Source organism: Gopherus flavomarginatus, chromosome 6 (genome assembly GCF_025201925.1).
Source record: "Gopherus flavomarginatus isolate rGopFla2 chromosome 6, rGopFla2.mat.asm, whole genome shotgun sequence".
In the NCBI taxonomy this organism is placed as follows: Eukaryota; Metazoa; Chordata; order Testudines; family Testudinidae; genus Gopherus; species Gopherus flavomarginatus.
The window spans coordinates 33,118,368-33,144,471 of record NC_066622.1 but is presented as its reverse complement, the minus strand read 5'-3'; the positions used below and the strand labels follow the sequence as shown (position 1 = coordinate 33,144,471).

Here is a 26,104-nt window from a genome sequence, read left to right as displayed (position 1 = left end):
CTTTGGTAAAGATGGATCAGCAAAGCCAGGGCTGCACTGGAATCCCAGCCCTGTGCTGCCTCGTCTTTCCCACAGGGGGCGCTGTGGGGAGCAGGGCTGGCTTGGGGGGTAGCTTCTGCCTACTCCAGCCCAGGCCCCTCCCACAGGGGATGCCATGAGGGATGGGGTGGGTGTGCTTGTTGGGGGGAGCTCCTGCCTACTCCAGTCCTGGCCCCTCCCACAGGGGGTGCTGTGAGGGGTGGGGTGGGTGTGCTTGTTGGGGGAGCTCCCAGCTACTCCAGTCCCAGCAGGGGGCACTGTGGGACACAGCACAGGAACCCTATGGCTGTGGGGGGAGCTCCCAGCTGCTCCCAGCCTGGCCTCCTCCAGTGAGCAAATTCCCTGGGCAGGGGGTTGGCTGGAGAGGCCTGTGCTCAGCCCTCCCCCCACCCTCCCTGTGCTGGGCTCCTCTGATCACACAGCCTCCTGGATTTTTATCTCAGTCAGATTTTTCATTAGCCTTGGGCTACGGGGAGAAAAACAGCCTCCCCACCTTCCACCCCCAGTGTACAGTATTTAATGATCTGTCAGTGATTCCGCCCCCCCCCCCCCCCCGCAATCTCCAGCTGGGGAAAAAGGCAAACTGCTCTGGAGAAAACATTGTGCTTGTGTTTGCACGCCTGTGTGTGTGTGTGTGTGCACACCTGTGTGTGTGTGTGTGCCTGCATGTGTGTGTTTGCGCATGCCTGTGCGTGTGGTGTGCACCTTTATGTGTCTGTATGCATGGGGTGTGTGTGTGGGGGGATGCAGAATCTCAGAGCTGGGGAGCAAGGTGACTGGGGGGGAAGAAACTGTGTGTGGGGATATGATCACTTTGAGTGGGGGAAGGGCAGTATGGGGAGGTCTCTCTCCTCTACAGAGTTTGGAGGGGAGAGTGGGTAAATAATCAGATGTTGGGGGTATGTTGCGCCTGGACTCAGTCTGTAGATTGCATCCCAATCTTGCCCAAAAGGCAAAGGGGTGGGGGTCCAGAATGGGGAGCAATGAAGATACAGGGGGTCAGTCCCGCTGTCTAGGAGTGAAGATACAGGGGATCAGTTCTGGTCTCAGGGAGGGGGTGGACTCCAGCCCGCTGCTGCTAGGGGTCAGGGGAAGAATTGAAGATGGAGGAGAGCTGTGGAGTGAGGGAGCGAGAAAGAGATCAGGGAGGAGAGCGCTGCATCTGTAAAGAGATCTCACAAGCTCTCCCTCCCTTTGACAGCAAGGAGGGCTGGGGGGGGAGCCTCAGTAATTCAGCAGCCTTGGGGGGGTGCCAGGTGCAATGAATTAAGTAGCTTGGAAACGCTGTCATTAGATTTCGGAGGGATTCGGTGCTCTGGTCCTCCCCCCATCCCCTCCCTCCCTCTGCCGACCCCCCTTCTTGGCTCCCTCCTTCCAAGCCATCCCTCGCCTCTGCAGCACACTCCAGCGAGCGCTGTGCCATTCCACTCGGCTCCCCCCCTCGTTCGCTCTCCGCGCACTGCCTTCGCCTTCATCCTTTTCTTTCCTCTCCTTCACCAGCCCCCCTCCATCGGCAGTTCTTACCCCCATCTCTCCTTCGCCGGCCCCCTCCATCGGCAATCCTTCGCCCCAGCCATCGCTCGCCTGCCACCTCCTCGGCTCCATGTCCCTGCCCTGAATTCAGAGGCTTTTTTCCTCTTCACAGCCTTCCCTCGCCTTTTCTCATTCGCTTATTTTCTTCTCTTCCTTCTCCTGTCTGTCTCCATCCCTCCATCCTGCCCACCTTGAAGGATGATGCACGACTCTAATTGAAACCCATCCTTTCCTCATTTATTTCAATTCTTTTTTTGCACTTGTCCTCTGGCTTTTTTCTCTTGTTCCTCCTTTCCCTGGATGTTGGGGACCCTTTGATGCTTCCCCATCCCCCTCGCCCCACTCCCGTCCTTCCCTCCCAGGGGAAGCTGGATGTACAGTGCTGCTGCCGAATACTGAAGGATGGGGACTTCTCTGTGAATCAAGGAGTGTGGAAGTGGAGGCGGGGGAGAAGAGGAGAGGAGTCCTGAGCCGTCAGCCATCTATCCGTGGATCTGACCCCGGAGTTTATTTTTTTGGCACTTTGGATTTTTTTTGAGGGGGGTTAACAATTTTTCATCCCCCCCATCCCCCCACTTTTCGGTATTTTTTGCCAGGTGGATTTTTGGTGATTTGAGGGGTGTTTTTCTGCCATCGCCGAGGAAACCCGCGGTATGGACTGCGTTGTGCCTGGGATCTGACACCGTGACTCCCCTGGGGGCCGCCCGCCCCTCTCCGGCGCCCTGCGCCATGAGGAGGAGGAGCAGGGGTGGGGGCGCAGGGCAGGGGGTGCCATGGGCTGTGCTCGTGGCCGCAGCGCTGGTGGCTCTGGCTGGGCCAGCTGGGGCGGCACGAGTGTCCTCCAGCCTCAGCACCACACACCACGTGCACCATTTCCACAACAAGCACGGCACGGTGCCCATCGCCATCAACCGCACGCCCTTCCTCACCCGTGGCGGCCATGGTAAGTGGGAACCCTCCCCAGATATCCCCTCTTTCCTCCCAATATCTCCTTCTCTCTCCGTGGTATCTCCTAGTAGCCCCAACTCCTTCCCCAATATCTCCTACTGTTCCCCATATCCACCAGGTATCCCTGCTTCCCTCCCCAATCATCCCTCCCTGGGTATCCCCTACTCCCCCAATATCCACCAGATATCCCTGCATCCCCGCCCTTTCTCCCCTGGTATCCCCTACTTCCCCAATGTCCAGATATCCCCATCTCCCTCCCCTCCTGTTCCCCTGATATCCCCTACTCCCCCAATATTCAACAGGTATCCCCTCCTCCTTCTCCTCTTCCTTCCTCAGTAGCCCCTCCTCCCCAGTATCCCTTCCTCCCTCCCCTGGTATCCCCTACTCCTCCCCATATCCACCAGGTACTTCTCATCCCTCTCCTCCTTCTCCCCAATATCCCCTCCTCCCTTCCCTAGTCCTTCCTTGATATTCTCTATTCTCCCCCTCATATGCACCTGATGTGCCCTTCTCCCTCCCCTACTCTTCTCCAGGTATCCCCCCGGTATTCCATTATGTCCCCCATATCCTTCAGGTATCCCCTTCTCCTCCCTTGTTCCTTCCTCAGTATCCCTCCCTCCCTCCCTGATATCCCCTCTTCTCCCCATAGCCACAAGGTTCCACTCTTCCCTCCCTGGTATCCCCTTCTCCTCTCCAAAATCCACCAGGTATCCCTCCTCCCTCCCCTACTCTTCCCTTGGTATCCCTTCTTCTCTTATCTACTCTTTCCTTGGTATCCTCTATCTTCTCCCCATATCCACCTTGTGTGCCCTTCTCCCTACCCTATTTCTTCCCCAGTATCTCCTCCTCCCCTGATATCCCCAACTCCCTCCCCCCATACGCACTAGGTATCCTTCCCTCTCTCCGCCACTCTTCCCCTGGTACGTCCTCTTCCCTCCTCTCTCCTACCCAGTAGCCCCATCTCCCTGTTTTCCTTCTCCTCCTTTCTCCCCAGTATCCATATTTCCCCCAATATTACCTCTTCTCTCCTCCTGGTATCCCCAACTGCCTCCTAGTATCCTCTTTCTCCCTGATATCCCCTCCTTCTCAGATTTCTCATGGTGCCCATTGCTGTCGGTCACATCCCCTTCCTCACTCACCGTGGCCACAGTAAGTGGAGACCCTTCTCTTCTCCTAGTATCTCCTCCACACTCCCCTCTGATATCCCTCCTTCCCCTGGTATTCCCCAGTATAGCCTTCTCCCTCCTCCTCATACCATCCTGCCTCCCTTGATATCCTCCAGTATCCTCTCCTTCCCAGCACCCACACAGTGCCCATCACCGTCAACCACAGGCCCTTCCTCACCCTTGGTGGCCGCAGTAAGATGGGACTCTTCCTTTCTTCCAGTATCTCCTCCCCTTTCCCCACTGATGTCCTCTCCTTCCCCCTGCTATCCCCCTATATGCTCTTCTGCCTCCTCCACATACCATCTGACCCCCTGCACAGCGCCCATTGCCATCAACTGCACAGCTTTCCTCACCCATGGCAGGCATGACAGAGACTCTTCCTTCCTCTGGTATCCCCTCCTTCTTCCCCACCCCCAACCTTCCCTGGTATCCCCTCTGGTATCCCCTCCTTCTTCCCCACCCCTAACCTTCCCTGGTATCCCCTCTGGTATCCCCTCCTTCTTCCCCCCCATAACCTTCCCCGGTATCCCCTCCTTCTTTCCCTCCCCCATAACCTTCCTGGTATCCCCTTTGGTATCCCCTCCTCCTCCCCCCCCCAAATGTTCCCTGGATTCCCCTTCTTTCTATCTCCTGCACATTGCCCATAATCCTCAGACACATGCCCTTCTTCACCCATGGCAGCCATGGTAGGTGAGGACCCCTTCACCCTGGCATCCCCTCTTCTATCTGCTTCCTCCTGCATTATTGGTATCCCTTCCTCCCCCACACAGCATCCTTTGCCATCCACCACACACCTTTCCTCACCTGCAGTGGGCATGGTAATTGAGCATCCCCCTTCCTCCCTGGTATCCCACCTTTTCTTCCCTCAGTATCCCATCCTTCCCCCCACACGCAGTGCCTCTTGCCATTAACCACACAGCCTTCCTTACCTGCAGCGCGCATAGTAGGTGAGGCCCCTTACCTACTGGTATTGCTCTCTCCTGCCCCATGTGGCATGCATCCCTGCTCCTCATGGTCTCTCTCCCTCAGTATTCCCTACCTCCCCTCTTCCATCCCCATGTCCTCTCTCTCCCTCTTCCCAGTATCCCCTCCCTTCTTGGTATCCCCTTCCTCTCCTCCCCTCCCTCCATTCATGGTACCTCCCTCCCCTCACAGTGCATCCCCCAGTACCCCACGCTCTTTCCCCTTTCAGTATCTCCTCCTCCCGTCTCCCCAGTGGCTCCCTCTCCCCATGTAGCTCTCCAGTCCTTCCTGTCACTGATGAATCCTGCTCTCCTTCTCCAGGGTTCCTTCTCTCTCCTGATCTTGCCCTTCCACACCACCCCCCATGCCCCTCCTCCCTCCCATCCTTGTCCCCAACCCCCACTGTTTCAGCCAGGGCAGGGGAGGGCCCCAGCCAGGCATTGCTGGAGTGTCATGAAGAGAACTTCTTGTGCCTGATCAACTTTTCAACTCATCCTCGTCCTGCTGGCATTGCTAGCTGAGTCCTAGCAAACTTGTATCACAGGTTGAGTGCGGGTCATGGGGTCAATGCATCCCCTCTGGTCTGTATAGCTGAGTCCCGGCAAACTTGTCTCAGATCTTGAGGATGGGGAACTGTACTGCGAGTTCCTTGGCACTTTTGCTGAGCCCTGACAAATGCATGTTATGGGTGAGGGGGTGGGAATGGTGGGGAGGGGCCTGTTGTCAATGCATGATCTGTTCCGTACCTGACCCCTGGCAAACTTGTGTTGTGGGTAGGGGGAGGAAAGCAGGGAGGGTCCTGCCATCAGTGCGTCGTCTTTACTGGGTGCCCAGGCTGAGAATGGCACACTCATCTCAGATCTCAAACCGGGGGGGGGGGCACGGCTGGCTGCTGCACTGACCCTGATCAAACTCTGCTCCTGTGTCTAGGGGTTGCTGTGCCCCACATGGTGCTGGTTGCCTGCCTGAGCCCTCATGCACTCGGAACGGATTGGGGTTGGGGGAGCCCCCTGCTTCTCCTGGCCAGTACCCCTTCCCCACATTAGCATCTGTTTCAGCCCCACTCACCACCAGCTGAGCCCTGGCAAACTCCTCTCATTCCCCTCTGTCCCCCAATTGTCCCCTCCCCCCAGCACAATTCCCCCCATTCGCAGGGCAGTGCCTCAAAACCTTCGTACTCTCTGAGCAAGTGAGCTGAAGCGTGAGTTTGCAGGGGGTTGTGCCAGCTGTGCCCAGCCCCACTCTGGCGATGGGGTGAGAGAGGAGTGTGTGGGCAGAGGGGGTGCATGCTGCGGTCAGCTGTGGGGATGGGGTTAGTGTGAGGGGAGCAGTGGGGAGGGGGAGTGTGCAGGGAGCAATGGGGAGAGGGGAGTGTGGGAGAATGCTGGGGTCAGGTGTGGGGATGGAGGTTGAGCATGAGGGGAGCACTGGGGAGGGGGAGTGTAGGGGAGTGCTGGGGTCAGGTGTGGGAAAGGGGTGAGCGTGAGGGGAGCACTAGGGAGAGGGGAGTGTGGTGGAGCACTGGGGTCAGGTGTGGGGATGGGGGGCGAGTGAGGGGAGCACTGGGTAGAGGGGAGTGTGGTGGAGCACTGGGATCAGGTGTGGGGATGGGGTGAGTGTGAGGGGAACACTGGGGAGGGGGAAGCATGCGGGAGTGCTGGGGTCAGGTGTGGGGCTAGGGGGTGAGTGTGAGGGGAGCACTGGGATTAGATGTGGGGATGGGGTGAGGGCAGAACTGGGGAGGGAGAGTGTGGGAGAGCACTGGGGTCAGGTATGGGGATGGGGGTGAGTGTGAGGGAAGCACTGGGGGTGGGGAAGCATGGCAGAGTGCTGGGGTCAGGTGTGGGGATGGAGGTGAGTGTGAGGGGAGCACTGGGGAGGGGGAGTGTGGGGGAGTGCTGGGGTCAGTTGTGGGGATGGGGTGAGTGTGCAGGGAGCACTGGGGAGGGGAGAGTAGGGGGGAGTGCTGGGATCAGGTGTGGGGATGGGGGGTGAGTGTGTGGGAAGCACTGGGGAGTCGGGGAGTGCTGGGATCAGGTGTGGGGATGGGGGGATGAGTGTGAGGGGAGCACTGTGGAGGGGAGAGTGGGGGGGAGTGCTGGGATCAGGTGTGGGGATGGGAGTGAGTGTGAGGGGAGCGCTGGGGAGGGGTGAGTGTGAGGGGAGCGCTGGGGAGGGGGAGTGTGAGGGGAGCGCTGGGGAGGGGCGAGTGTGGGGGAATGCAGGGGTCAGGTGCGGGGATGGGAGTGAGTGTGCGGGGAGCACTGGGGAGGGGGAATGTGAGGGGAGCGCTGGGGAGAGGTGAGTGTGGGGGAATGCTGGGGTCAGGTGGGGGAATGGCGGGTGAGTGTGAGGGGAGTTCTGGGGAGGGGGGAGTGTGGGAGAGTGCTGGGTTCAGGTGTGGGGATGGGGATGAGTGAAGGGAGCACTGAGGTCAGGTGTGGGGATGGGGGCAGTGTGAGGGGAGCACTGGGGAGGGAGGAACATGGGGGAGTGCTGGGGTCAGATGTGGGGTTGGGGGGTGAGTGAGGGGAGCACTGGGGAGGAAGGAGTGTGGGGAAGCACTGGGGTCAGATGTGGGGATGGGGTGAGGGGAGAATGGGGAGAGGGAGTGTGGGGGAGCACTGGGGATAGGGGAGTGCTGGGATCAGGTGTGGGGATGGGGTGAGTGTGCAGGGAGCACTGGGGAGGGAAGTGTGGGGGAATACTGGGGTCAGTTGTGGGGATGGGGGGTGAGTGTGTGGGGAGAGTGGGGGAGAGTGCTGGGATCAGGTGTGGGGATGGGGGGTGAGTGTGAGGGGAGCACTGGGGAGGGGGAGTGTGGGGGAATGCTGGGGTCAGGTGTGGGGATGGGGGTGACTGTGAGGGGAGCACTGGGGAGGGGAAGTGTGGGGGAGCACAGGGGGAGGGAAATGAGTCTTGGAGGTGGGATCACTAGCTGCCTTATACAAACACATTCCCCCCGATCCTGCAGCACCCTGGCAGCTACTTAGCCCCTGCCCCACGTGTGTGGGGATGGGACGGTCCCAGGTGACGGAGTGAGACATTGGTGCTTGGACGGCAGAATTGTCTGCTCAGGGTGAATTAGCACCCCCCCCCTCACTCGTTCCTGCTTTGAGGGCCAGAGAGGGCACCAAAGAGCTAACTCACACCTGCCGGCGGGGGTAGGTATCATTAACTCCATTGTATAGAGGAGGAAACTGAGGCACAGAGCGCGGAAGGGACTTGCCCTATTAGATCCAGGGATAGAACCCAGTCCCCCCTCCTTTGACCTGCTAGATCCCACCCCCCTCCCAGAGCTGGGGATAGAACCCAGGAGTCCTGGGTCCCATCCCCCCCCACTAGAACACATTTGGTTGTTTGCTGGACCCCCCATCCTTGACGCCCTGGAACCCTAGAAGCTGGCGTGTGCTCCCAGCTGGTGAGGGGTAAGTACTGGTGAGGGGGGCTGTGCCATTGGGAGAAGGGGTAGGTTCCCCCCCGCCAGCCTCTGGGAATGGATTATGTGGTCTGTTCAGCGCTTGGCTTCACAGTTACATCCTGTTGAAGCCAGGGGGTGGAGGGAAGTAGAAGAGGAGGGGAAGGAAGGAAGGAGAGGGAGGGGTGAAAGAAGAAGGAGAGGGTGGAATGAGGGATGGAGATGAAGGGAGGGATGAAAAAGAGACCTGCTGGGGAGGGGGGCTGCCTGTCATCCCCCCCACACACACACACACACGTGTGATAAGTAGGTAGCACTCCTCACCCTGCATATTATGTAACACCTGGGCTGCCCAGCTGGCTGACTGGCGCTTGGTGGCTACTGGGAGCACTGTACCCCCACCCCCGCCCACGGGTAGCCTTTGGAGAGTGGGGCATTGGGCTAGGATCACCACATTGGGGTGTCCTGCCAGCCCCTCCCCCGATCCCCACATCCCTGGCCTTCTCCATCATGTCCAGAGCGCCTCACCGTTTAATGGATCAGTTCCCCCTGCCCAGGCGGCAGGATTATCTCCTGCGTGAGGAGGGAAAAGGAGTCGGGTTTGGTGGACTGGATTGGGGTTGGGGGGCCAAGACTCCTGGGTTGTATCGCTAGCTCATGGAGGGGTGGGAGATCTAGTGGTTAGAGTGGGGGCACTGGGAGTCTGGACTCCTGGGTTCTATCCGCTGGTCCTGGCCCTGGCCTGTTTGTGTTGCTATTATTCCAGTCTCTGTCCATCCCCTGTTAGCTAATGAGCCAGGCTTGGGCCTAGTGATGAGCTCAGCTTGGATTAGCCAGGTCAGCAGGGTGTGTGTGCTCAGGACCCAGACAGCCCCGCCATGACCTGACTGTGCAAGGGGTTCTCCAGTCCCCACCAGGCATGGGCTGGATGTAAGCAGTGGGTACCTGCTCTGACCTAGTGTGAGAGGAGGTGCTCTTGTGGGGGGCTCCCGGCCTGCCCATGGTGGGTCACCCTCTAGCACCACTTTGGAGCAAACTGCCCTTCTCCGGGCTGCCCCTGACGGGGCCGGTGCCCCCAGGCTGCCAGCATCTCTGCCTGGCTGGGAGTGAAAGGCCTGGGCAGGTTTCTGCAGAGCCAAGGGGGATTCAGTTGCTCAGGGAGACTGTGCTTGGCAGTGGGTTTTGCCTGCAGCTTTGCTTGCCCTCCCCTCCCCTGCAGCTGCAGTTGTGTCCAAGTGAAGCAGGGGGGCGCTGGGCATGGGAGCTGCAGCAGAGGTTGGCTCTCTCCGTTGGGCTGCTGGCGCTGCTGGCCCTGGTGCTGAAATGGCCTGAGAGCCTGGCAAGGTGGGAGCCTGTGCTAAGCAGCCTGGGGCCTTGTTCAGTGCTTGGATGGGAGACCGCCCCTTGAGCCCTGGGGCACTCTCCCTGGTGGGTCAGTGCTGAGGTGAAGGGGGGAAGGGATGGGGGGGGTGCTGTCCCCTCAGAGTCAGTTCTGACCCCAGTGCCCCAGCATGGTGCTAGGGGATGGGGGGAGGTCACTAGGGGGCAGTCTCCTCTCAGTCAGTGCTGGCCCCAGCATGGCACTAGTGGGCGCTGTGCTGCAAGGAGGTGTATATAACCTGTCCGGTTTGTGCTCATCCAGGCGGTGGGAGGTGAGTGTGTTTAGATCACGCGCCCCCAAGGCTGCAAGGGGTTAACATCATCTCCCCCCCATATAGCCTTCAAACCCATGATACCTCGCCAGCCGTGCATGATTAGTGCCATGCAGCAAGCCCCCCCCCCACACACACGTATGGGGCCTCATGGGCCGTGCAGGTCAGGTGCTGCCGCCTCCTCCCATCCCACCATCTCTGCAAGGATTTCTCTCCCTCCTTTCTCTTTTCCCCTTCCTTCAGTTGCTCCTTTACCTCCATCTCTCTCTTCCTCTTTTCTCCTGTCCTTTTCTCTTACTCCACTTTCACATCCTTCTTTCTTCACCACCTTCCTTTCTCTGCCATTTTCCTTCCCCTCCCCCAGTCCCTCTTCTCAGTCTCTCATTGGATTCCTTCTTTGTCTCCTTCCCCTCTTGTTCTCCTTCTCTCTTTCATTCCCTACCCTTCTCTCCCTCTCCCTCCCCCCCTTGCCTCCTCTCCTCCATTTCCACCTCCCCACTCTCTCCAGTCCTCTCACTCCTTCATTCCTCATCTGCCACCTTCCCCATAATGCAGATGGGGGTTCCCCAGGCCCCTCTCACCCTGAGATGGAGAGAGAGGGAGGCGAGGATCTCCCTGACCATGCCAACGTGCCCCCCCTCCCTTGTCTGCTCCTCTGTCATTAAGCTCTGGCAGAGCGGCCCCTCGAATTCCCCCAACGAGCAGGCAGATGCTGAGCCTGCAGTATCCAGCAGGGAGAGCAGGGGGAGGCAGGGTTTGCAGACGCACATCAAAGCAAGGACAGATTCCTCCCCAGTGGGCGACAGGGGACTTTGGTCTGTCCGTCCTGGCTCACTGGACACACAGACAATCCAAAAGACAACAGCTGGCTGGAGACACAATCCTGGAAAGCATGACCTGGCTGTCTTGGGGTGGGGGTGGGGGACGTGAGGGAATGGGGGAATGTACTGCAAGTCTATGGGGTGTTGTGGGGGGGACAGGAGGGAATGGGGGAATGTACTGAAAGTCTCGGAGATGGGGGAGCTAAGAGTCAGGACTCCTGGGTTCTGTCCCTGGCTCTAGGAGGGGAGTGGGGGTTATTGAGAGCCAGGATTCCTGGGTTCTATTCCAATTCTGGGAAGGGTCTCTAGTGGTTACAGCAGGAGACCTGGCTCGTCAGTGGGCAGAATCTGGGTGTCTGCTCCATCCTTGGCAGGACAGTTGCTCTCCTTTCCATCCCTCTGCCAAACAGTTGGTGGTCTTCATCAATTCCCGGCCAGCAGGCGATTTATGGCATTAACCCGCTCGTTAATTATTACTCAAGCAGCAGTTTAATATGCTAATCAAGGCAGCCCCGGCTTGGGCCCATGGTTATGGCATCGTGACACTATTTACGGCGTGTCCTGCTCCAGGTTACAGCAGCCCAAGGATTTATGGGCCTCACGCACAGATGGTTTTATTAATTAATTGCTGCTCCCCACGTGGCTCGCTGCGGCTCTGAGGCCAGGGTCACTGTCCAGAGCCTCAGCTAACCTGTGAGGGTCACAGAGCCAGTGAATGTGGAGCCCCATGGGGCCCAGTATGCCATGGGCTTTGTGCTTCTCCATCGATCTGCTATCTATCGCCAGCCAAAGGCCGGCCTCTGTTCTCCGTCTGAGATGCCCATCACTGTGGAGCTGAGCCCAGCTCCAGACTTGGTAACCATTGGAGAGTCTAAGCCCCTGGGAAGGAAGTTGTAGTTACAGAGCTGTGAAAAAGCTCCTGAGTTCTGATTCCCAGCCCCCAGCTCTATACACTAGACCCACTGCCCTCCCAGAGCTGGGGCTAGAACCCAGGAGTCCTGACTCCCAGCTCTCGATACTAGACCCACTGCCCTCCCAGAGCTGGGGATAGACTCATGACTCCAGTGCAGCCTCCGCTAGCTGACCTCGTTTAGTGAGATGCCCGTGTTGGCACTTGGGTAATTGAATCCAGGCTTCAGGGCACTGGGGGATCATCTCCAGCACTCAGAAAGGAGCCTTGCCCCCTGCCATGTGGTGTATCCCAGGGGATCCAGGAATTAAGCATTCTTTCTCAGAAGCACCCATATTGACAGCTGCTGGCAGGGGGGATGACAGGCTGGATGGACCCATGGGTCTGATCGGCGTGGGTGGGGGATACCAAGTTGAATGGGCCCATGTGGCTGATCTGGAGAGGCAGGGGCAGGGGATACCAGGCTGGATGGACCCCTGGGGCTGATGCATTGGGGCATGAGGAGATGCCATGAGATGTTGCCCTAAAGTCAGTAATTTCGTAGCTCCAACTGCAATCCCAGAGTAGTGCTGGGGTGGCAGGGGGGCTGTGATGGGGGCCGCAGGAGGCTCTGTGCACTGAGTCTCTCTGGCATGAAGGGAGAGCACTTTGTAATTCATGAAGTATGACACGGAGAACGTGTGCGTTGCCGATAGACACAGCGCAATTGAATTCCGGGGCCGAGCGAAAGCGATTTCCCTGGGAATCGGGGGTGGGGGAGATGAACAGAGAAAGCAAGCATCAGCTCCGTCCGACTGGCTGCAGTACATGGGAGGGGAATTTATTAGGCTGCTCTTCCCAGCCTTATGAGGCGGAAATACAGTTTGTTGTAAAGAGCTGTTTGAGAGCTGAACTCTCTTGGGTGAGAGGATCCATAAGGGAGCGTGTGCGAGTGTGCACGTGTGTATGTGTGTGCACGTGCAACAGACCAGGGCTTGTGACAGAGGACATTCTACAGAGAAGGGCACTCAGACCTCTGGGACCCACCCTCAGGGCAGGGGACTGGCTGGCTCAGGGGTGGGGGATAGGAGCTGGGGCCTTTGCCCCCTAGTCCAGCCTCGAGGAGCTGGGCATGAGGTCTGGTGTTTCACCCCAATGGCTGCAGGTGCCAGTGGCATTGAAACAGTTGGTATAGCGGAGGCACTGAGCCATTAAACAAAACTGCAAACCCTAGATATAATGGAACCCACTTCAAGCCAGGGGATGCAGCAGCCCCCGCAGAACCTCTAGTTCCAGCATCTCTGGGGGGCGGTGTCTGTGTTTCTGGTTCCCCTGCAGCCACTCTGACCAGCACAGGAGTTACCGGGGAACTGTCCCAGGACGGGCACATGAGCGCTGGGATCAGGAAGAAATGCCTGCCTGCAGCCAGGGATTGTCCTGTGCCGTGGGGTGGCAGGGTATCCGTCTCCACGCTATGTTAGCATTGAGTGGAGAGGGGATCCCAGGCTGGATGGGCCCATTGGGTGCATTGCGTCAAATACGGGTAGCAGTAGGGTGAGTGTTGAACACCCCCTATCTCCCCTGCCCTACCGCCTCCCGTGCAGCTGCAGCATGTGAGGGGTTAATCCTCTCTTCTCATCTGGAGGGCAGGCATCAGGCTGGTGGAGGGAGGGCGCTGGGTATTAGGGTTGCCATGGAAATGGCAGAAATTCAGGAGTACTGCAGTGATGGGAGCTCTGGGGCTCATTAGTGGCCTCACTCCCCCCTCGCTCAGAAGGGCAGAGAGAGAGACATGGCTGGGGGGGTGCCCAGAGACAAGTGGTCCTGGTGGCTGGAGAATATGAGGGGCTATGGAGAGGGGTGATCTCAGGGGTGGGGGGCTCTGGGGGCTGGTGGAAGGGGGTACATGGCTGGTGGCCTGTGGAGATCTTGGTGGCTCAGGAAGTCTGGGGAGGCGAGAGCCCCAGTGTTTGTGGGGCCCAAGCAAGGAGCAGTGAGGAGGAGCCCAGTGGTTTGGGGATGGCTCGTAGGGGGGCACTGGCTGAGAGTCCATCATGGGCCTAGGTTCTGGGGCAGGGGGGAGCTTGTTGGCTGCAGGTGCCTGTGAGGTATGGGGATTGCAGTGGGGGCATCCATGGGGACCCAGTGAGGGAGCAGGAAGGGACCCAGTGACTGGGGAGAATGATGGGGAGGGAGCAGCATGTGGGGAATCCATGGTGAGCCTGGAAGTTGAGGGGGCAGAGTCTGGGGACTGGTGGCTGTGGCTGTGGGTGGGGCAGTGGTTGTGGAGGCCTCGGGACAGTGACTGTGGGGGCTGGTAGCTAGGGCTGGGGTGAGGCCTGGGGAGACAGTGATGGGGGGCTGGTAGCTGGGGCTGTCGGGGGGCAGTGGCTGGGGAGGCTGGGGGGACAGCGATGGGGGGGCTGGTAGCTCGGGCTTGGGGTGACAGCGGCAGAGTAGTGGGTTTGAGAGCAGAGACCCAGTCATTGTGCTGTGAGTGCACAGGCTGATTTGGGGGTAGGGATGCGTGTGCTGAAAAGGGAGAGAGAGGAAGGGTTGGCAGGCAGAGGCTGGGGGGACATTTGTTCCCAGGAGATGACCCCCAGCAGATTGGGGTGCTGGGATGGCTGGTGGAGATGCCCCCCAACATGGGAGCTAGGGAGAGATGCGATCTCTGCCTCCCTTCACATATGGCAGCAGTTGCTATTCTGAGCAGGACTAGACTAAGGAGACCTAATGTCCTTGTGCTGCCTCTAATGGGTCATTTCCCAGACAATTAGCCGCAGTGGAGGCTGGAGCTGGCCTGGGATCCTTGGGCATGTGCCCCCCCACCCCCACCCCGCCTTGGCTGCTGGCCTCCCCTTGGAGAGCCCACAAATGGATCACAGCCCCCCACAGCTCGTTCCAACCACAGCCCTGCTGGGGCCAGGGGCTGCGGCCATATGGCATCTGTCTGTCTCTCCATCCAAGCCCAGCCACACACCCTGTAGCCAATCACCCCAGGCCGAACCTGCCCCCTGCCAGCCTCTAGGCTGCATTTTCCAGACCCATCCCCCGGTGTACGTTAAATGGATGGGATGTCACCTGTAGACAAAGTATTATGGCAACCTCCTGGCTAGCGACTGCAGAGCCCCCTCATACACAAGGTGTCTTTTTCACAGTGTTTGCAGGGCAGCAGAAAGCTGCAGTGCCAGGTACTCCGGATTGGGTCCCTGCATGGACTCTCCATGCTGTCATGGGGCTGTGGTATGTGTGAGCTTGTCACGTGTGCATGTGTGTGCAACACCATGAGTGTCTGTGTTAGTCCACGCATGTGTGCACTACACCCTGTGTGTGCGTGCAATAGTTCATATGTGTGTTACACCCTGTGTCTGTGATGGGTGCGTTGCATATGGATCCTGCACTAGTTCTTCCTCCCTTTTGCACAGAGAGCGAATGGATGTGTGTCTGGGGGGGGAGATTAGGGGCTGACCTGCTGGCCCCCAGGGGGAAGTGTGAGCATGGAGTGCCTGCCACTTCTATTGACATTTCCAGCACAAATGCCTCTCTAAGCCAGGTAATTACAGGAGAGATATTAGGTGCTTTTGCTTAGGCCTGTGATTTGCAAGGGAAATGAGGCACACTGCAGGCTTTGCCCAAGCAGCTGCGCCTGGCAGGGATCAATGGTGGGTGGGGGGGGGGCAGGTTTGGGCTATTTCAGGGAGGGGAAGCCATGCAGTTGGGGGAGCTGCAGCCAGCTGGGGGTGTCTCATGGCCCTGCACAAGGGGGTGAAATGGAGTGCGGGTCTAGAGCCTTGCAAGGCTTTGGCTTCGTACAGTGCAACAACTGGAGCAGAAAGGATTGTCTGGCTGGCTGCACCACTTCCCTGGAGTCGAGTAGCCAAGAGCTCCCTGTACTGAACCGGGCCCGTGCTAAAGCCCTGATCTTGCATAGGGGGCACAACTGCATCCCCCACTGTAGACCGGGCACAGAGGCAACGGCATTGTCCTGCAATAGACCTGTTTGTGGTGTGGTGAGACAACCCCATCCTGCCCCCTGCTATAGACCTGCTCATGATGTGGGGAGACAACCGCCTGCCCCTCTACCCTCCTCCCGCGCTATAGACCTGCTCATGGCACAGGGAGACAACCACATCCGGCCCCCCGCTATAGACCTGCTCATGGCACAGGGAGACAACCACATCCCATCCCCCCCATAGACCTGATCCCGGCACAGGAACACAACCATGTCCCCCAGAGCCACAGACATGATGGTGGCACAGGAACATCCCCACACTGTAGCCCGATCCTGGCACAGGACTACCATCATATCCCCCTGCTATAGATCTGACCTCTGAGTCAACCTTTCTGACATGTCCCTGCATTCCCCAGCCCCCCTTCTGCCCACATCTCCCCTTGCACTCTTGGCGCTATGCGGGCTTGGCCCTGGTTCCAATTCAATGCCCCCTGAGCCATCTCTGGCAGCTCTGATCAGTGATTCCCATGCCAGGCGGGGGCGGGGTGGGTGGGGAGCAGGACTTTTCACTGCCAAGGACACCTCGCTAGCCCTTTACTCTCTAGACTCACAAGGAACCTTAAAAGAATGAGCAGCGATGGGCATCCTGCCCCAGCACTGCCATGAGGGACCTGCCCCACCATCCCTGTCACTGGAGAGGCAGAGGGAGAGGCCCCAAAGAGAACTAGCTGAGTGGGGGGCTGGGTGTCGACACTCCTGGGTTCTGTCCCCAGCTCCGTGAAGGACATGGGGTCTAGTAGTTAGAGCAGGGGGAGCTGGGGTCTGAGAGAAGGGCTGGGAGCTCCAGCGCAGAACCCTGGGGCATATACTGTAGGGGATGATCCTGCTCCCTCTTTTCCTGCAAACAAACCCTCCCCAGTTGGCTCCCCCCAGAACATGGATACACACACTCTCACTTTCACACGCATAGATAGAGACATGTTCAAATGCACATGGATACACATACACACTTTCTCACAGACAAATACAGAGATACATGCGCACACACACACTCTCTCACACAGATACACAACAGAGATACATGCACACACACATATACACATATACATTCTTTCACATGCACAGATGGAGATGCACACTCACACGCAGATACATTCTCTCTCACATACACAGATACACATGCACTTTTGTACACACTGTCCTAACTCTCCTACTCAGATCTGAATCTTAGAGTTCAGAACATGAGAAGCTAGCATGAGACCTCCAAAGCTTAATTACCAGCTTAGATCTGATATCGCTGCCACCAGCCAGAAGATTCCAGTGTCTGGCTCACTCTGGTCTCACCAAAACCTTCACTGGGGGACCCCAAGACTCAGATTCCTTGAGTCTCACAACAAAGGGAAATAAACCATTTCCCTTCCCCTCCTCCCCTCCAGGTGTTCCCTCCCTGGGTTCCTGGAGAGAGATACAGATTCAAGCTCCGTGAGTTTAAACAAAGGGATTCCACCCTCTTTACCTCCTCCCAGATTTCCCCACCCTGGGACCCTAGGATACTCCCTGCTTCAAGTCCTTGAAACACAAGTACCGAGAGATCTAATCTCTCTCCCCCATCACCCAGAGGGTATGCAAAGTCAGGCTTAGTAAATCTAACACAAAGAGATTTTCCCCCCTCCCTTTGTTTCTTAGCCTTAAACAGTGAAAAAACACTCAAACGGGTCTTAAAAAGAAAGCTTTATATAAAAAGAATGAAAAAAGGACATAAAAGGGTCTCTGTATCAAGGTGACAATATACAGGGCCAATTGCTTAAAGGAAAAAATGAATAAACAGCCTTATCCAAAAAGAATACACTCCAGCAACTACACACATGTAAATACAAAAAAAAAACAATATAAACCTATTGTCTTACTATCCTTGTACTTACAACTTGGAAACAGAAGAGTAGAAAGCCTGGAGATTCCTGTGGTCACTCTCAGAGCCGAGAAAGAGAACACACCAAGAACAAAGGACTCACACCCAAAACTTCCCTCCACCCAGATTTGAAAAAGTCTTGTTTCCTGATTGGTCCTCTGGTCAGGTGTTGTTTGTTACCTTCCAGGTGAAAGAGACATTAACCCTTAGCTATCTGTTTATGACACACACACATGCACAGAGATGCACGCACAGAGATACACATGCTCTCACACACAGAAATACATATGCTGCCTCAAATAGAGATGCACACGTGTACACACAGAGATACCTATATGCGCACACACACAAAGAAACAAACACCACACCAGGGCTGCCCAGAGTATTCAGGGGGCTTGGGGCAAAGCAATTTCAGGGGCCCCTTCCTTAAAAAAATGTTGCAATACTATAGAATACTATATTCTCGTGGGGGTCGCTGCAGGGCCTGGGGCAAATTACCCCACTTCCCCCCCCCAGGCAGCCCTGCACCACACCTTCTCACATGCACACAGATATACACACACAGAGGTATACATACATGCACACTCACTTACACGCATGCAGAGATACACATGTGCTCTCACACATACAGAGATACACGCACATGCAGAGATACACGTGCTCTCACACAGAGATATGTGCACACGCAGAGATACACATTCTCTCACACGTACATGGAGATACGCACACTGAGATACACACGTGCTCACACATACATGGTGATACACGCAGAGATACACATGCTCTCACACATACACAGAGATAGATATACACGTGCTCTCACACATACATGGAAATACACACAGAGATACACACGTGCTCTCACATATACGCAGAGTTACATGCACACACAGAGATACACGTGCTATCACACATACACAGAGATACATGCACTCACACACACTGACATTTTCTCTTCCACACACACAAGGAGATAGATGCTTATGGATACGCACTCTTTCTCCGTCTCTCACACACACCCCTATGCACCCTCACACACACTCTGGAGGGCTCCCTCTGGTTGGCTGGCTGAGCCCAGAGCCATGCAGCAGGTGGGAGACTGGTGCTGGCACGCGCTGATTTCTGAGGGGCTGGGATTCACAGTGACCTAGATTGAGTTTGGTGCACGGACATAAACACCAGCGCAGAGAGCCCTGATGCTGCCTGCCCTGCCCTGCCCATGTCTGGCCTTACACGCAGCCAAGGAGCTGCTCCTCATCGGCCACATCTCTTCCTCACAGCCCTGGGGATCAAATCCCCTGCGTGGGGCACAGCATAGCCCAGGGTTTCTCAAACAGGGGTTGCCGCTTGAGTAGGGAAAGCCCGTGGTGGGCTGGGCCTGTGTGTTTACCTGCCCCATCCGCAGATCCGGCCAATCACGCTCCCACTGCCTGCGGATCGCTGCTCTGGGCCAATGGGAGCTGCTGGAAGTGGAATCTAGTGGGTGAGATGGGGGTCGGGGGTAGGACTCCTGGGTTTTATTCCCACTCCTGGGAGGGGAGTGGTTTCTAGTGATGCCCTGTCTCCCCCAGTGTATTGATACAGGGTCTCCCAATCCTTATTCAAAGTGTGCCTGTAAACCCCAAACTCATGAGTCCAGTGGTTGCTGAAGCCACCCTCCCCTGACTTCTTTATGGGATGCCCTACCCAGCAGAACTGGGCTGCATGGGATGTCCTACCCCATGGCTGTGCTCTCACCCCCACCCGATTGTGCTGCAGGGGCAGGTTACAGCCCAAACTTCCTTGCCCCATCACGCTGGGGTGGGGGCTTGCTGATGCTGAAATCCTCCCTAAGTGATGCCCAGCCCGCACCCTAGGTCCCCTCTGTCCTGGCACAAAGACTCAGCAGCAGGCAGCTCAGCCTGTTCCCTCCAGCTGACATGGCAGCCAGTCACAATTTTGCCCAGGCTACATGCCCACCTAGTGTGAAAGGAGCAGTGTTGCGCCAACTCCAGATGACAGGGCGTCCCTGACAGCGACCGCTTTGGCTGGCTGCGAAAGCGTGCCTAATCCCGTTAAACTTTCCTCGTTAGCGCCCGTGGCTCAGTGTCTGGGGACTGGCTGGCTGGCTGCAGTGGACAGCTAACACTCTGTCTCATCCTCTCAGTGCTGTGCCAGGTCCCCTGCTGTCCCAGGTGCCATTGTCTCTGCTTCCTCCTCTTCCTTTTATCTCGTGTCATCCCCAGTCCAGCCATGGCACGGAGTGACAGCCCAGGAAGAACTATGGGGAACATGCCCTGACTGTAACAGGAAGGGAGTAGGGTCTAGTGGTTACTGTAGTGGGACTGGGAAAGAACTCCTGGGCTCTATCCCTAGCTCGGGGAGGGATATGCCCCCAGGCTGTAACCACTCAACACCATTTCCCTCCTAGAGCTGAAGATAAAACCCAAGAATCCTGCCTCCCAGCCCTTCCTGGTGTACCGTGTAACCCAGCAGAAGCCACTGCCCTTCTAGAGTCAGGGATAGAGCCCAGGAGTCCTGGCTCCCAAACCCCCATTCTGATCCCGGAACCCCACTCACTCCCCTCCCAGAAGTCCTGGCTCCCAGCCCCCCTGCTCTAACCCACCAGACCTCATTCCCTTCCCAAAGCTTGGGATAAAGCCCAGGAATGCTGGCTCCCAGCCCCCTGCTGTAAACCACAATTAGCACTTCCAGGTGCTGCGCAGAGAATGACTCTGTCTATTTATTTGTTGTTGGAATGAAAAAAGATAGAAAAGAATTCAGATAAACGATAGAAAACATGCAGGAGTAGAAACACTGCAGGAAAAGACAGACAAATGGTAGAAAAATGATGGACAAACAAGAGAAAAGATTTGCAGATAGAAAATGCAGAAAAATAGCAAAAAATGCTGGGGGGGGGGGATGGCAGAAAAAAATGTCAGGAAGAGCAAATACAGGAAAAATAGTAACATTTGCTGGAAAACAAAAGCAAGGAAGTGCTGAGGCCTGGGCTTTGGGAGAGCCCAGCCCCTGGGGGGTCTCAGCGCTTTCTCTGGAGGATTTGTGCTCGCTGGTTTCGACGCTCTCTTGGCCTGCTCTGTACTTTGTATTTTCTCCCCGTAGTTCACAGTGCCCTCTAAGACACCTTGGAAATACAATTTCTTTCCCCTGCCTGGTTGTATTTCCCCTCTCCTCATCCTCTGTCCGTGAGCACGTCCCTGATTGCGGCTAACCCCCGAAGGGCAGGGTCGGCAGACGGAGCTGAGCCGTGCAGCTGGCGGGATGGTATGCTCCTGTCTAGCCCGTTGGCTCCGCCACGGGGTACGCTGGGCCTGGGGCATCGACGCCCAGCAGAAAGGGTCTTGCAGAGCAGTGCTGCTCCCAGGGCAATTACGCCATTTTTTGTGTCTCCCAGTGTGTTACCCTCCTTCACCCCTCCCGAATGCTGCCTCTGCCTCCCCCCAACATGTCGCTGCTTTAGTTCCCAGTTGGCGGCTCTAGTGCAAGTCCCTCCAGGCGGGGGTGATGGGGAAGAGTAGTTGGGAGTGTGTGAATAGGGAGCTGTGTGTGTTGTTGAGGGGGCTGCTGTGTGTGTACTGGGGCCGGGAGCAGTGTGTGTGGATGGGGGCTGCTGTGTGTGTGGGTGGTGGGAGCTAGCTGTGGGGAGGCTGTGTGGAAGGGGACTAACTGCTGGGGGGCTGTGTTTATGTGTGTGGAAGGGGCTGTGTGGAATTGGATGTGGAGGGGTCTGAGTGTGTGTGTGTGTTGGGCGCGGCTGTTTGTGGAAGGGGCTAGCTACGGCAGCTGCGTGTGTTGAGGGCTGTGTGTTTGGAAGGCATTGTGTGGGAGTGTTCTGGGTGGAGGCTATGCATGTGTTGGGGGCTCTGTGGAAGCTGTGTGTGTGTTGAGGGGGTTGTCCGTGTGTGTGTTCGGGGCTGTCTGTGTGGAGGGAGTTCTGCCCCTGCTGTAGCCCCCTGCTCCCCCACACGCCTTAGGCTGCGTCCCAGCCACAGCACTGCCTGCACCATGTGCCTCTGGGCGGCCTACTGTGTAGGGTCAAGGCCTCTCTGAGAACAATAACCAGGCTCCTTGGCCAGATTAAGGGATTTGCTGGATTCTCCCCTCTACTAAGAGCGACTTTGCTGGAAATCCTCCCTCCTTTTAAAGGGACAGGCCTCTCCTGGCTCCCAGTTGCAGGAGGAGCAGAGAACCTCCTGTCCACCAGGGTGGTGAGTTTGTCCACACGTAGCCCTGCACAATTCGGTTTCAAATGAGTTCTGTTGAACCCAGGGCCATAGGGACACTGTTCTTCCAGCTCATCCAGGCAGGGCCACCCAAGGGAGGGGGGGGCAAGTGGGGCAATTTGCCCCAGACCCCACAGGGGCCTCCACGAGAATATAGTATTTCTATAGTATTGCAACTTTTTTTTTATGGAAGGGGCTCCTGAAATTGCTTTGCCTCAGGCCTCCTCAATCCTCTGGACAGCCCTGCATCCAGGCTGACATCACTGCTTAACCTGACTTGATCATAGAACATCAGGGTTGGAAGGGACCTCAGGAGGTTATCTAGTCCAATCCCCAGACAGATTTTTACCCTAAATCCCTAAATGGCCCCTTCAAGGATTGAACTCACAACCCTGGGTTTAGCAGGCCAATGCTCAAACCACTGAGCTATCCCTCCCAACTTGGAATGGGATTATGCCAGACCTAGGCCAATCTGCTTCCTCCTCACACCAGAGCATCCACACAGAGTGTAGTGTCAGCTCCACTAACCCAGCCTACTTCCCTGCTGCAGGGGGTGTTATTCCAGAGGAGTTTGCACATGAGTTAGCCTAGGCTGCAGGTCACTCGAGTTATAACACGTGTTGCCCCAGCACAGAATGAGTCCAGCACAAACCCCTCCTGCCAGTGCTGTGGGGCTGGCCTGGCCAGAGACAGGTGACTCCTCCGCAGCCCACCGCTCTGCAGTGTGGATGCAGGCTAGCTCCATCGGAGTGCTTCTAGTCCTCCAGTGCCTTCCAACAATTCCCCTGCCTGCCCAGCAAGGACAGACACGTTCTCCCACAGGTCACTGGGGAAGAATTCCCCTCAGCATGCCTCCCCTATCCACGCATCCACACACTCCCCTGCTAACACAGCCTCTATAACCACACACAGCCCCCCATTCACACACACAGCTCCTGTTAACACACCCCAGTACCCACACGCATGGCTTTCCTTAATTGAGTTCCTCTATCCACACACATGCTCCCCCCCTCACATATACAGTTCCTCTTAACACAGAACCATTAACATCCCTGGTACACACAAACACAGGGCCCCTCTGAACAGCACAGCAGTGTGTGCATTCGAACCTCAGTGTCAGATGGCACAGGGCCATTTGCAGGTGGGAGCCAGCCCCATCGCTAAGCCAGGATGATGCCAGCAGAAGGACCCTCGCAGGCCAAGCTGCCCCTGTTGAAGGACACCAGAGGAGCGTTCCCAGAGAGAAGGCTTCCCCCTGGACTGGCTGCATGTGCCTTTGGGGGCCAATCCCCAGAGTGGTGGTTGTGAGACCAGCTTGGGGGATGGAGGCTTTCCGTTCGGTTCAGATGTGGCTTGGTTCATGGAGCTTGAGTCACTTAGGCATGGGGTTCAGGCAATCAGCCACATTCCCACTGAGAGCTTCCACACTGGGGGTTAAAGAAGTTTAACTGAATGGAGGCCAGGGCATGTGTGGGTGGAAGGATAGCATTGGCTAGTGAGCTGCCCGGGCACTCAGGAGAGCAGGATTCAAGCCCCTGCTCTGCCCTAGCCTTCCTGCGTGCCCTGGGGCTAGCCACCTAGACCCTCAGCTTCCCCTGCTGTAAAATGGGAATAATGTTATCCCCTGGTGAAAGGCTGCACTGTAACTCCTGCCCCGGGACTGGGATAGAACCCAGGAGTCCTGATTCCCAGCCCCTGCCCCCTGACTAGACCTTTCTTGCTCGAGCTGGAAATAGAACAGAATAAGGGGGGAGGAAAGAGAATCTCTAGCATCTTTGGTTGGGGGGGTTCCCCAGTATGTGTTGGGCAGGGAGGATCTGGGGGGAGGACGACACATTCCCCAGCATCCCAGTGGGGGAGGAGGGATCAGTGTGACTCTCTGGGAGTATGTTCCCCAGCATCCCAGTGGGGGTTGGGGGATCAGTATGGCTCTCTGGGGGATATGTTCCCCAGCATCCTGGGGACGGGGGTGGTCAGTGTGACTTCCTGGGGAGGGCAGTAACTGCCCTTTGCATACCCCTAGTCAGAGCACAGGCAGCCCTGGCTGATGGCAGCTCTAAGCGCCCTAAAGAGAATCATTAGCATAGGCAGGGCTCTGGCTATTACTATTAATTAAACTCATTATAAATGGAATATGCCCTAAAGCTCCTGGAATGGGCTGGGCTCCATGGCAGTCAGATGGGGAGAGGGGTGCAAAGAAGGTATGTGGGGTTGGGCAGGAGGAGGTATGATTGCTGGGTCGTTAGGTGGGAGGGCTGGCAATGCAAACCCAGGGACACAGACCTGGAATTGGATCTAGTATTAACCACGGAGACTTGGCTGGCTGCTCAGGGGGAGACATCCACTGGGCCTCTGGGAGTTGTGAGAATGAGGCTGGACTAGCCGGGGCTGAGCAGAGGGGCAGAGATAGAGACATTTGCATTGTCTGCCTATCTATCCCCTACACACCCTTGATCTCTCCCTGTCTATTCCCACACACTTCTCTGTCTCTCTAGCCCCATATTATTTCTTTCTCTGTCTTTCCCCATATTCACCCTCTTTCTCTAGTCTCGTATTCTCTGTCTCTGTGTCCATCTCGCTCATATGCACCCTCATACACTCTACCTCATACACTCAGTCAGTAAATATCTAATCTCCATCCATCCGGCTCCATATTCATGTATTGTCTAGATAGACAGGCATCGGTCTATCCGTCTATCTAGGCATGTTCCATGAATAAACCTGTACCCCAGTGTATATGGCTGGGACATGGGCCTGTACATGTGAGCGTGTGTGTGTGTGTGTGTGTGTGTGTTTATAGTGACTTCTCTGTATCTAGCTCTGGGTGCACGAGCAGCCCAAAGCACTCGACTGTGATACACTCACTCACCCTGCATTGAAAGGCAGTACTGAGGGGCAGTGGGCTTCTGGAGGTGGCTACATCTCAATGCTGGGCGAGGGGCTGCTGTATAAACACCCCTGGTGCCGCACTCCAGAAGTAGCAGCTTTCTGAGTTTCCACTGAATCCTGCTGCATCCTGGGCTTTGGGTGAGGTAAAAAGGATTGAACCACATCTTAATTAAACCTTCCTAAGGGAGTTGGAAGGATTCCTTTCATTTCACGTCCGTTTGTCCTCGCTCCTGTTCATCTCTCTAATAAATCCCATTTGTGGTTTCACTGCCGGTCTTGGTTCATATTCCCAGGCCTGTGAGTCCCAAGCGGAGATCTGAAACCCAGTCATGTGGAATGGTTGAATGAGCAACCCCCGTATAAACGGCCCCCACGCCTGCCCCAGAGATGGCAGCGTCTCAGGTTGGGGTGAGGGATCCCTGTGTAAACAGCCTCTGCGCTCCACCCCAGAAGCAGCTGCATCTCGATACTGGGCAGGGATCCCTGTATACATGCAGCCCTGCTCATGTTTACACTCATGTCCCTGTTCACCCCGTATGTGCCCCACCCCGTCCACTCACTCTTGCCTCGCACGCTATATTCAAACATGCCCCTTCCGTGACAGTCCCCTACTCTGGTCAAGTGTGTACACCTGCCCTTTGCCCTCTGTGCCCTCCCCCTTCTCACTGTCCGTTCCTCCCTGACCCTCCCCAGGCCCCTTTGCTTCAGCCTCACAAGCTAATCAAGGCTCTGAGGAGCTATTGTCTTGCAGCCCAAACCCTGGGCTCCAGCTGTGCGTGAATTGGACGCTGGCTCAGCAGATGGCTGAGGCTTGCACTTGATAATTGCCCGGCCTGATGCTGTGGGTGGGTAGGGGTGCGCCATCCAGAGGGGAGGCTGGGCAGAGCTGGGAGGGGATCTGCAGAGCTTCTTCTGCCGAGCTAATTAACTCGGTCCTAAAGGACAATGATTGAGGCCGACAGCGTGGAGAGTCATCTCCGCTGTGGAGTGGCATTGGGAGCATTGCGGGGCGTGGGGGCTGCGCATGGGGGAGCAAGACAGTGAGCTCCCTGCCTGTCCCCTTTGCAACCCTTGTGCAACCCTTGAGCAGGATCCATCTACAGGGAACCAAGGCCATGTTGCACCCAAATGAATGTGTCCAGGCAGGATTCAGCACGCTTCAGTGTCACCTTGAGTGGACTTGTCTGAACCTGAGTGTTCCCGGATAGACTAGCCTTCTTGCCAACAGTCGGTGCAGCACGCAGCCCAGCTGAGACTCCGGTCTCAGTCTGGGGTCTGTGCAGCACCTGGCACCATAGGGATCCCTGATCTCAGCTGGGGTGGGTCTGAGCGTCACCCGACCTCACAGGGGCTCTGATCTCAGTCAGGAGGAGGTGTGTGAGCAGCACCCAGCTCAACAGGGACCCCCAGTTTTGATAAGGGTCTGTGCAGTACCTGGCATGATCGGGACCCTGATCTTGGCTGGGCTGTGAGCACTGATAGAGTCCTCAGTCGGAAGCAGATTTGTTGGCTGTATGGGGGTTGCCATGACAGCGCAATTCCCCCCACCCATACTCAGGTGCGTGCATCTCTGTTAATGAACGAGGAGACGCTATTCTCATCCCATTAATTCACCGCCTTTTTAAAATAAATATTGATACCAGCGCTGGCGCGCCCTGAATGGGGCTGTTATGGCATGAATAATGGCAACTATTCGGGG

The 26,104-nt window shown here is 56.7% G+C and overlaps 1 protein-coding gene across 26 annotated transcripts in view; it reads left to right on the top strand.

The window, feature by feature from the left end:
• Positions 1 to 26,104, top strand: part of NRXN2 (neurexin 2) — a 340,672-nt gene that overhangs the window by 215,246 nt on the left and 99,322 nt on the right. For 2 of the 26 annotated variants that reach the window (XM_050958865.1, XM_050958864.1), the window contains exon 1: positions 1,422 to 2,515. The exons of 23 other annotated variants lie outside the window; for them this stretch is intronic. In XM_050958865.1, the coding sequence (XP_050814822.1) occupies positions 2,302 to 2,515 (214 nt within the window). In that variant the 5' untranslated portion in view covers positions 1,422 to 2,301. Of the gene's footprint in view, positions 1 to 1,421; positions 2,516 to 26,104 lie in introns of those variants that run through there. One more of the 26 variants, XM_050958863.1, reaches the window with a different exon arrangement.